Here is a 12,061-nt window from a genome sequence, read left to right on the forward strand (position 1 = left end):
CCCCGCCTCCTTAAAAAGACAGCGGCACCCGGCGACGGTGCTTTCCGGAGACCGCAGCGGGCGGTGGCATCCAGAGCCTGCTCCTTCCGCCATCCCCTCTAGAGTGCGAAGATCAGCTTCTCAAAGAGACTGACGGCGAAGTGGGAGCGCTGAGAGGGTTCCCCTCCGCTCGCCTCGCTACGACCAGGTGCATAGAATTCTTTAGGGTGTGGGGTTTTTTTTCCCCCCATGTTTATACCTCTTTTTTTGTTATTGAATATAAAATAGCGTAACGAAGGACGATTGTGAAAAAAAGTCAGCAATCCCACCTCCACAATTCTTTTTGGCCCTAAAAATTTAATTAACCGGTGAGGAAGTGAATGAAGCAATTACTCTGAGTTTGTGAATGAGTGATGGAGGGCAGGATGATGTCTGTTAAGATAGGCACCTCAGTAAGTTTGGTAATTGGTTCCTTCACTCACTCCCGTGGCAGTTTGCCTTATGCCGGAGAGATGGGGGCAGGAGGCTTGGTTGGGGACGGCAGTAAGGATTGGCTCACTCACCCCCAGAGTCCCCTTAACAGGCATCTGACTGCTAGTTCTAATACAGCAGGGGCCCAGTAAACGACGATGGTAGAGTTGGCACTGAGTGTACCTGGCGAGAAACGTTTTGCTCAGCCTCCTATCTTTGCCCGGTTAATGCCTACACAGCCTTCCAGATTTTGTTACCATTTCCTCCTACTAGGAGAAGCCGGCCTTCACCTCCCAGGACTTCTTTTCTCCCTTACTACCCTGGGCTTGCCTCTCCCACCACAATTGTTATTGTTCGCCCATCTTTGCCTGTGAGTGGTCTGAGGGCAAGGATCAGGAATGATTCTGGTCTCTGGGTCCCCAGCGCCCAGTCTAGGGTCCCGCACATAACAGTTGCTCAGTGAAGGCTAACTGTAGAATGACCAAGTTCTGGCCATTTGAGCCACATAAGCCAAAGTCACAGTTCACACTAAGTGGAACCCGTTAACTTTGGCCTCAGCACAATGGGCCCTTGTGGTCAACTGGAAAGACTTTATATCTAACTATAATTATATACACACTCACTGTATTTATTGAACTGACATCATTATCAGGCTTTATATATGCAGGATCTCTAATTCTCAGAATAATCCTCCAAGCTTGAGGTGATTATCCTCATTTTATAAAGAGAGAGCCAAGGCTTAGGGTAAGTGCAGGGTACTTTGGTTGACTATGTACCAGGAACGAATCTCGATACACAAATTCAGGTGTGAAAGTGTATCAAACACCTCTTATGTCCCATTTCAGATCCTCTTGGCCTCACCTGCTGCTTATTTCACCACATTGATCTTATTCCATAGCTTCAGCAGATATAACCTAAGTGAGCTCCACCTCAAGCTCATAAAAAAGCCCACACCTCAGGCTTTTTTGCCTTCTGCTTGAGTCTTGGTACTATGGGGATAATAGGACTGCTGAAACCATTCTGTACCCAGACAGGCACAACCCAGAGGTGCAGGTGTGGGGAGTGGTTAATGCCTTCGGGGCCAAATCTTTGACCATTGGTGTCAATACCTGATGAATTGATGCTTCTTCCTTGTTCCCCTCAGACATACTCATGCAGCTTTTAAACTATCTTGCAGGATCAAGTAACCAAATGCCTTTGGAAGTGGCCAATTTGATAATGGGTCCTTGAATGGCTCTCCTTCCTCACCTGCCTTACAATCTTTGTCTTGATCTCCTAATTCTTGGATTCATAATTGCCAATAAAGTACTCATATGAGGAACCCACACTAAGGCATGTTGGTACCAAGAGTGGCCCCAGAAAACGCCCTCAGGGTGGTATTTTGGAACTGGACTGCTCACCAGTGGATGGCAACAACAACTCCATTGCTGGTGATAAGTGTGTATGTGATATGGGGAGGTGATAACACCTAGATTGTATGTTTCTTCTCTTGGAAACAGAAGCAAACATTATATTGATATATTAGTTATAATGACATTAATTTTTGGCTCAAAATGAGACAAGAATCAAAGATAACTGTACTGGTTTAACTAAAACAGCAATCCTCAACTGGGCACTATTTTGCTTCCAGAGGATATTTGGCAATGTCTGAAGACATTTTTGATTGTCATGACTTATGAGGTGCTACTGGCCAGGGTGCTTCTAGACATCCTACAGTGCACAGGATAGCCCCTCATAACAAAGAATTATTTAGTCTAAAATATCAATGGTGTCAGGGTTGAAAAACTCTGAGCTCAAGTGTTCAGATTTCCTTAACTTGTCTGTCCAAGTATGGTAAAACAAGTGAGCCCATCTGATGATACTAATCAGATCTCTACTGCTCTGAGGGGGAAATGAACCACTGAGAGATAGAACCTATCCACCTTCACTTAGCATGCGAGAAGAATGAAGCAGGGGAAGGAAGCCGATGAGCAAGTCTTGCTCTCATGGACAGGTATGGGGAGGGGGTGGAGCCTTGGTATGAGCCTTGGTTAGATGCTGCATGTGATCCTGACTGAGTCCCCTGGCATTCTGTGAAGAGGAAAGCTGGCAACCACACAGTGGAGCCATGCTCCAGAAAGTGTCTCCAACACCCCATGAGCAATATCCATTCCAAGAAGGCTGTCAGCACTGAGGAAGCATCTCACCCTGGCTCCAGGGGTCCAAAATAAGGAATGGGCAGTTGGTATCACTTTAATCTTTTTTCTTTGGGAGTCTCAAAAGGCCTCTTTTCCTTTTTTCTATGTGTTAAGGGCTTAGATTGTTTGGAGCCACGTGTGGTAAAGAGAGAACCGGAAAGGGCTGCTGGCACATTGCCAGCCATCCTGCGACAAACAGGACACAAAATTCATATATGTATTCCCCACCCCAGCTCCCGCCAAAATTTGATTATAAAAATTTGTAAGTAATTACATACATTTTAAAAGACAAACAGTAGACTTCAAAGTCTTTGAAAAGTGAGTGGTAATTTTTTGTTTACCTGTTTCTTCCCCACTCTAGACTGCCACCCCATTGAGAGCAGAGAAAGTTGTATATACACCATGCTCCTAGAGCCAAGGGAAGTCACAGGCTCAGTTTTCCTCAGGGATGGCTCTAGCTCTGGCTCTGCCTAGGGAATTTCCAGACTCAAATCCTCTGGGGAGGGCTATGCCTCCAGAAACTCTCAACCACCAGCTAGAAGCTGTAAGTGGGAAAAACATCTTTCTTTAGTAAAATACTTTATTAAAAGAATAATTAACATTAGAATTGACTTACTTGCAACAGAGCCTTTCTAAAGGACCACAGAGTTCCTTTAAGGGTGATCTCTTAAAAGTATTTGTTCTTAAAAATCATCAGAAGAGAATTTAAGGTTGACGTTTTCCAATCCAAGAATCTCTCAAAGGTTAAGGCAAAGAATCAGAAGTGATAACAATTAGATCATATCTTTGAGCACCTAGTTTGGAATTTTCCATTTCACTGACGGGAAGGCAAATACCTCTTGTCCTGGTACCTTCCTCCTGTCGCAGGTTTGTCACTCTGACCCTGAACCTTTGTTCAGCTCCACCCAGTGTGCCCCAGCTGCGGCCTCGCTGCCCGTTGGCCTCAGAGCCAGCTCTGGCTGTGCTGAGATGGAGCTGCCCTGGCCAGGGCGGTGGCTGAAGAGGCTCTGGGTACTCTTGCAGGTGGCCCTACATGTGGCTGTAGGCAAAGTCCAACTGACCCTATTTCCCAGGAGAGTCAAGCAGAACATCGTGGCCATGAACCGGAAGAACCCTCATTTTTCCTTTGACAACTGGCTCCCAACCCTCTTCAGTACCCAGTATTTTTGGTTCGTCCTGAAGGTCCGTTGGCAGCAACTGGAGGACACAACTAAGGAAGGAGGTCTGGCCCCAAACTGCCCTGTGGTCTGCCTCTCAGGACAGAGGTGCAACATTTGGGACTTCATGCAAGGTCAGGAGGCTGATATAGCTTGAGAAGTGCTTGAAGGGAGTGAGGCGGGGGGTTGAAAAGTCCTGAATTCTTCTACTACTCCAGCTGTTCTTTTTTGGCTTCTTGTCTTCTTCCCACTTCCTGAAACCAGGACTTCTCCTGGATTCTGTCTTTCTGAGTGGCATCAGCACCTTCACAGGCAATCAAACCACAAACCAGCCACATTAGCCTTTAACTACTCCAAGTTAGCTATTACCACGCAGTTGCTCTGCCTGATGCACTTTACCCCTCTCTCTACCTGGTCAAGTCTGGTTCATCCCTCAGACTTCTGCTCAGTGATACTTCTGCGACAAGCCAACCCCAACTCCTCCAGACTAGGTTACCCCTTCTTGTAGGCATAACATCCGAAACTTTTATTATTACACCTGTCCTGGTTTGTAATTATTTGTGCGTATTTGATTAATGTCTGTGGCCCTCACTAGCCTGCAAGTTCTGTGAAGGTGGAGATTGTCACTCGAACCCACTATCATGTTCCCATGGCCGCTGCTGACTCATAGTAGTTGCTCAGTAAATATTTGTTGAAGATGTCCCACGCACACTCTCTCTCTTCCAGGGAAACCAGCTCTATTTGAGTTCTTAAAGACCTGGTGGATCAGTTTTCTCTTTTTTGTCCTCACAGCTGCTCTTCCTGCCAGGACTTCCTCCTCTCTCTTGTGCCCTCTTTTCCTACCCAGTTTGTGAATGGCTGCCAGATTATCCTTTCATAAGCATATCCCTGATCAATCTACATCCCAGCTTACCAAGCTTCAGCAGTTCCCCTCTGCATTCAGGACAAATGCTCAGGGTCTCCCTGGGCTGTGCTTTGTGCTCAAGGTCCTGGGCTGACTCCAGCTTTTCTTCCCAATTTCACCTGTATGCCTCCCCTCACGGTCCTTGCCTGCAGACCAACTGTTCAGCCTTGTACGTCTCTTGAGCTTTTCCTTCTCTGCCTCTGCTGAAGTTGTTGGCTCTTCCCCTCCATCTCCAACAGTACAAATCCCCCTCATCATCAAGGTCCTGCTCTCTTGCTTCTCCCTTTGTGAAGCCATCTCAGATCCCGATAGCTGGACAGGTACTTTCTCTCTTCTGGACTCATGGATCTCCATCTGCACTTTAACTCGGACACTGATTCTTCCTACCAAGACTCTGGCTGCCTATGTGCAAGTGTTTTCTTCCTGCTCGATGGGAAGCCTTGCAACAGGGCTGTCTGATTCATTTCTGAATTCCTAGGGCCTGGACACAGCAGATAGTGTAGAGAAGGTCCCAGAGGCAGCTGGCTAATCTGGTGCTTTTCAAAGTGTGTTCTTTGGAACCTACATCCCATAGATATGCTTTATTACATAGAGTCCCTCAGTCAGAGTAGTTTGAGAAACCCTCACCCTATACTCTCCTCCTGGAAATTCATCATGCACATTAACGTATAAAAAGCTCTGAGAAGACCTGAAGCTTGAAATCAAACAGATAAAATGTGGAAAAACTTTAACATAGCACTGACTAATTTTCCTAACACACACACACACACACACACACACACCCCTGCCCAATTTCCACCATATTGGTCCCAAAGAGCACCCTAATGTTGCCCTAATCCAATCCTCTCATTTTGAAGGGAAATGGAGACAACTAAGAGGAAAAGGTAACAGAACCAGTGACTGACTGAGTCAGACCCAGAATCAGGGCTTCTTCATCTTGTTTTTTCAATGCACTGCAACAAACATTCATGAGTGCCTCCTATGTGCCAGGCCCTCAGAATTAGGTAAGAGCTTGCTCCTTTACTCAAGGAGTTTATGGTTCCACAGAACAGATGGATGTAATAAACAAATTATTATAGTTCCATGAGATGGGGAGGCTGTAGAGGTATGAATTTTGCCTGCAGGGCTTAGAAGATTTCCTGGAGGAGGTAGTTTTGGAACTAGGTCTTGAAGAATGAGTAAGATTTTTGTACCTCGAGAAAGGAAAAGGAAAAAGTGTTTCAAGCAAAAGGAAAGACGAGAGTGTTTTGAAAGGCATAATTTTAAACCAGGGTGCACAATGATCTCTATTCGACGAAATTCACCAAGTGATCACTGATAATAAGAGCAATGAGAATAACATAGAACTTTTATTGTGCATCTACTATGTGTCAACCCTGTGATAGAACCAGGCTGACTTGCTGAATATCAATCATCTAGCTATCAGTTCCATGAAAACCAACTGTCTCGTGGTCAATTTACTGAATTTACTTGGTTCTTTTAATCGTTCATTGTCAGTGGGACAGTTTACATTTTAAAGACTGTTCTTTTGTCTCTGTTCCCTACTGTTGCGCCTGAAACTAAAGGAAGAGAGAAGGAACCTGAGAGACAAAAGAAAATCTACTGTTGCACCTAAAACTAAAGAAGGAAGAGAGAAGGAACCTGAGAGACAAAAGAAAACTACTTGTGACATAGAGTTGGTCTTCATCACATTGACCCAGAGTCCTCTGAAATAATAGGTGTTTGTAGTACAGAAATCAACATGACTGGTCTCAACCCTGGAAGATCTCCTAACCCAGAGAGGGAGATGGTGTAGTGACAGAGGGAGCCAGAGGATTCCGGAAGAAGTGGAGTAGGGTAGGGAGGTGGTCAGAGGAAGGCTTCCAAGAGAAAAGGATGGTAGCTAATTGTCTAGGGACAGTGAAGCCTTGGGGTGGGTGAGGAAAGGGAAGTGAAAGCAGAGCAGGACAGAGGGAAGAGGAGCAGAGGTCCAAGATGGGGAGCGTTGGTGAGTTTGGCAGAATCGGGGTGTGGGAAGCATGAAGAGGTGAAGGATGAGGCTGGAGACACCATCAGGAACCAGAGCCTTATGTGTCTTACCAAAGAGTAGATTTTATCTGAGGGTATTGGTGAGTTCTAAGAACATTCTCAAGCAAGGAGTTAACATCCAGTCTGCTTATTAGAATGACATCCTGTAACTGCTTTGTAAACCCATTAGGCCACTAAAAAGCTGTGTTGTATGGTTTGGGTATAAATCTGAACTAATTTTAGAGCCACAGACTGGAAGGTCTGAAAGAGTCATCTTTATGGATACCCTAAAGCAACTCTTGCATTTTTTAGATGCAAAGACCCAGATAGGTAAATTACTTGTTCAGAGTTACACAGAGAGTTCTTATAGAGCCAGACCTAGAATTTATGCCTTCTGACTCTCAGTCAATGCACTTTCCGCTATTGGGTAAGGCATCAGAGGCTCAGAGAAATACTCAGCCGCCTCCTATCCTCTGCACGCATGTGCACGCATATTACATACACATGCATGCATATTACATACACATGCTCTTAGACACACACACAGCAAAATATTGATTACCTGGTGTATTGTGGTAGAAAGCAAGTCTGATGCTTTATTTTCTAGGTTACTAGAAGTTAATCTGAAACCAAATTTATTTCAGCCCTTTTTTAATATCTTCTAAAAACTCTCCAAGCATACTTAGTAACTATAGTTACTATAAATAGTCACCTAGTAACTATAGTCACCTAGTAACTATACAGAAATAGATGATGCTGAGAGAGCCTGGTATGCAGGTTAATTTACTGGTCTAGGGGTTGTGATGGTGGGTTCGAGTCCAGCACTAATACAGAGCTGTTTTTCCATTTATATAGATGAGATGGACTTGACATTCCTTGCCCGATATACTTGAAATTGTGTTCTCTGCACCATGGACCTGGGCAAGGTGTCAGCCCTCAACACTGCCACCCTCTAGCACCCATCCTTCCTCTCTCTGCTACTAAGAAAGTAGAAAACTGAGTTTAAACTTTGTCCTTAATACTGATCACTGTACCAGACCACACCATAAATAAACAAATGGCTCTGTCTCTTCTAAGGTCCTAATTGGTGGGTATTGAATCTTTTCTTCCAATTAAGAACAAATTCCAGACAGCAAATATTTAACAATGGTCCTGACCTTAAGTCTTTTGACTTCTTATCTGAAAGGTGACTCCCTGGGGTCATTGGAAGCCAGTGCAGTGGCCGGCCACTTGGCCATGACTGGCCTCTAAGCCTCCCTTGCTGAGGCCTGGGCAACCTTGTCACATGGGTGAGGACTTGTTGTATAATCAACCAACAGCGACTGAGGCCCACTCAATGCCCTCTAGGGCCTCCTATAAGAAAATCTGTGAGCCAAGGACAACAAGAACTTTGTCTCTCCAGAGCAACTGGCCTGCTTTCTCTTCATGTCTGAAAAATGAAGAATATATAACCAATTGCTTCTCCTTTTACTTGGCCACCAGGAAACTCAGAATCAAATATACCTCAGTTATAACAAATGCAGGGACCTTAAGGCCTTTTTCTGTTCCACATTTCCCTCCTCTTCTATGCCTCCCAAAGGGACATGACTTTTATTAAATATCTATTTAATATTATATGTGTAAGCTGCTTCAAATCTACAGAAATAGATGAAGAAATAACTAACCAAATAAACCACAAGCAAGTTAAGATGCTCTCTACTCCCTATTCATCAGTAAGTCCAGTCAATTCCAGCTTTTCCCTTCTCCACTGCCCACATACTAGTCCATGTTCCCAGTATCTCTCATGTGGATTTCTCCCATGTCCCCAACTGCTTCTCCCCCACTTCCGTTCTCATGCTCAGTCTTTTCACTACAGAGCAGCCAGAGTGATCTTCTGTATAAATCTGACCATTTTTCAATATACAGCTCTACTGTAGCAGTCAGGGTGCTGGCTTACAAGCAACACAAACTCACTCTGGTTTTCTTACTCACATACATATACATATACAAAGGAACATATTAGAAAGGTGTTGCAGGGTCCCAAGTATCAACCACAGCTGGAGCACTGGGCCTGAACTGTCTTTTAGCATCAACGGTCAGGCCTGGATACTGCTGTTACTTTGGTTGCCATGGGAACCCATCACCACTGTAAGACTCCACCTTCCTTGACTGAGCTGTAGATTAATTCTACCATCTCCATGACTCCAGAATCAAAGATCTATGTGGGAGAGTCTAATGAGCCCAGCCTTAATCATTGTCTGTGCCTTGGCTGCTGTAGGCAGAGAACAGAACTGGCCCTATCTTCCATAGAGTGAGGCTGGGCACACTCTCTCATCGATAGTACATAAAATAGGGAATTCCAAGTAGGAAGAAGAGTTAGGAGCTGGACAGCCAAAATTATAACAAATATTCACCATCCTTGCTTTGTATTCCCATGATGTCCTGTTGTACCTAGAATAAAATTCAGATTCTTTATGATATAAGAGAGCCTGCCTGCTCTGGCTCATATATACCTCTCCAACCACCACTCTCATTGACCTCCAGCCTGGCTCTAGTCATAATGACCTTCCAGGTATGTGAATACACCAAGCTCTGTCCCTCCTCAGGGCCTCTGTATACAGAATGGAGTCTCTTTCTCCTCTTCTTTGCCCCAGCTGGCTCATTCCTAGTCTTCATTTCTCAGGTTAAATGGCATCTCCCCAGAGGCCTTCCTTGACTTACTTGTCTAAAGTAGGTCATTCCTTTAGAGTTTCTTTTGTAACCCTTATCACAACTTGAAATTACTTCATTTATGTTTACTTGTTTTTTGCCTGTTTCCCCATTAAACAGACCTCAAATTGCATGCAAGCAGAGATCTGCTGGTCTTGCTCTCTACTGAATCCCCAATGTGTCGCAGAGAGCCTTGTACATTCTAAGTGCTGAATAAATGCTTGTAGATGGAATGAGCCTGTGTTCAATGTCAGGGATGTGAGGATGAATGAAGAACAAGCCTTGCCCTCAATGAGTAGCCATGTCACAGTGCAGGATGTGCCATGCTCTGACAGATGTATGGTATGGGTTCAACAATGTCTGCTCTGGCCATAAGTAGCCACAGGGTGCTGGCAGCTCCCTGGAGTTCCCCCCAGTCTAGGCTGGGAGAGTTTGAAAAGGCTCCCATCCAGGGCTGGCTTCATGGGCATGGGACCAGTGAAACACACAGAATCCCACGTTGGGAAGGGCCTGTGCTTGGGGCTTAATGCTCTGTAGAAGCTGTACTGAAATTCTTAATAGTTTTATCTTTGAATTTGCATTTAGTAAGTGAAGCCTCATGGGACAATAGAACATGCCCCAGGGACTTAGAGACTTGGCTCCTGCAGGATTCCACCTTCCACAGCCTCCCTGCTCCTCTCTGGGACATGTTCTTCAAAGCCCACTTTTCCACTCCCAGGCACCCTAGCCCATTCAGCCTCCTTCCTGCTCCCACCCACTGACTGCTGCCACCTTCTGGTCCCAGATAGGGCCTGGATATGAGCATGGGAAAGGTCAAGGTCAGGTGTGAGCATCTCGCAGCATCTCCTGGCAGAGTGTGGGATCAGCCATCCCCATCCTGGGATGACAGTGTCATGATGCAATTTGGCAAGTCACTAGGGGTGACTTGGCAAGAGGAGTCTTTTGCCCACCTCCCACCCCCATCAAGGTACCCAGCATGTCCCTGCAGTTTGTAATATCCTGTGAGTTGGAGTGGTGGGCAGGTGGGAGGGAGAAATGTCTGGCTCAATTTCTGTACTCCTGGCTGGGACATGGTATGTTGGTCTGGTGGGCTAGAGGGAGAGGAATGCCAGTAGCCAGTGGCCACAAACATACATGGACATGCACATTGAGTTATGGGGCTCCTGGGGCACTGTGAGGGTCTGCATTCACCTATGAATATCCTTGTGCCCAGGGGAGTACAACATTAAATAGCAACTAAAAGCACCATGCCCGGGCAAGAGAGAGACCACAGAAGATAAGGAAAATCTTTGTATTTTAACATGCTTAATGGTATTTTTTTTCCTCCACTTTTTGAACAAGAGGCCCTACATTTTCATTTTGTACTGGGCCCAGTAATTATGTAGCTGGCCCTACTCCCACCCTTCACTCCCCTTTGTGGAGTCCCCTCTACTGCCTCCCCAACTTCATGGTTCAGGAAATAAATAATAGCTAATAACAGCAGCTTACAGTCATTGAGTACCTACCGTGGGCCAGGCACCGTTTTAAGCCCTTATCTGTATTAAGTTATTTAATGCAGATTGTAATTCTCATTACAATCCTATAAAGTAAGTATTGTTACCATGTCCATTTGTGGATAAGGAAACTGGAGTGCTTGGAATTGAAAGAGCATTGAATTGAGAGTCTAGGAGCCAGAGTGTTAATTTTAACTCCACCATTGACCTGCTGTGTGACCTGGAGCAAGCCTATAAACCTGTTTGCCTATAAAATGGGGAAAAAATTATCTACCTTACAAGATAATAACCAAATCACATGAGAGAATGGATGTGTGCCTGCATTATAAAATGCATGAAAGGGACTCTTCTTATTCTTTTGATTCCCACCCAGTGGTCCACTGAGAACTGATAAAATCGCTCATTTTAGAGAGGAATAAAATGGCTCTAGCCTCTGCTAAGTCAGGTGCTGGATCCATCTTAGAGGGGAAATAAAGATAAAGAATTAAATGCAGGAGTGAAGATGCTGCTTGCAGAAGAAATGCTGTGTGTAGAGTATTGGTTATTGATGGTTCCATTTCTGTTTCAGGCAATAGACCATTGGTGCTGAATTTTGGAAGTTGTACCTGACCTTCATTTCTTTTGAAATTTGATCAATTCAAGAAACTTATTGAAGACTTTAGTTCCATAGCAGATTTTCTTGTCATTTACATTGAAGAAGCACATGCATCAGGTACAGAAAGATTCTCTGCCTCTACCTCCTCCTGCCCTCTGTTTTCTCTCTCCCCTTCTCTTAAGGTTGGGGGTAGGGAGAGGTATATGAAGAGAGAGAGAAGGACCCACCATTCGCTAAGTTCCCACCGCCTCTCAGTCCCTGCTAGGTTTACCTACCACTCACTAACTTCAGTCTGTGCTTTCAACCAGGCACACAGAGCAGAAAACCTGGAGTGATGGGGTCTAGCTGGGAAATCATTGAACATTCTGAATGGATAAATAGAGAAAGCAAGGGAGAGGAGCTAATATGAATACAATTACAAGAAACTGAGACCTGAAATGACCCAAGTGAAATGACTGCTATATAGCTACTCGTAAAATCTATCCTAAGACCCTCCAAGCTCAAGGGTACATTGTGGTTCATCTCAGTCAGTGGTTCCTGAGTGTTAGTGAGCATTGAAAGCACCTGAAAGCACTTGTTCAAAACAGACT

The 12,061-nt window shown here is 44.9% G+C and overlaps 2 protein-coding genes across 7 annotated transcripts in view; one reads left to right on the forward strand and one right to left on the reverse strand.

The window, feature by feature from the left end:
- The first annotated feature begins 33 nt into the window (after positions 1–33).
- DIO1 (iodothyronine deiodinase 1) overlaps positions 34–12,061 on the forward strand; it is a 19,970-nt gene continuing 7,942 nt past the window's right edge. For 2 of the 6 annotated variants that reach the window (XM_006919223.3, XM_015595156.2), the window contains exons 1-2: positions 3,196–3,918; positions 11,445–11,588. In XM_006919223.3, coding sequence (XP_006919285.2) covers positions 3,597–3,918; positions 11,445–11,588 — 466 coding nt within the window. In that variant the 5' untranslated portion in view covers positions 3,196–3,596. Of the gene's footprint in view, positions 188–3,195; positions 3,919–5,545; positions 5,693–7,550; positions 7,780–11,444; positions 11,589–12,061 lie in introns of those variants that run through there. The other 4 variants (XM_015595155.2, XM_025052128.1, XR_003048573.1 and 1 more) reach the window with 4 other exon arrangements.
- Positions 3,942–12,061, reverse strand: part of HSPB11 (heat shock protein family B (small) member 11) — a 44,847-nt gene continuing 36,727 nt past the window's right edge. The window contains exon 8 of the mRNA XM_015595159.2: positions 3,942–4,088. The gene's annotated coding sequence lies outside the window, so the exon portion shown is untranslated. The remainder of the gene's footprint in view (positions 4,089–12,061) is intronic.

This window comes from Pteropus alecto, unplaced genomic scaffold (genome assembly GCF_000325575.1).
Source record: "Pteropus alecto unplaced genomic scaffold, ASM32557v1 scaffold25, whole genome shotgun sequence".
NCBI lineage: Eukaryota > Metazoa > Chordata > Mammalia > Chiroptera > Pteropodidae > Pteropus > Pteropus alecto.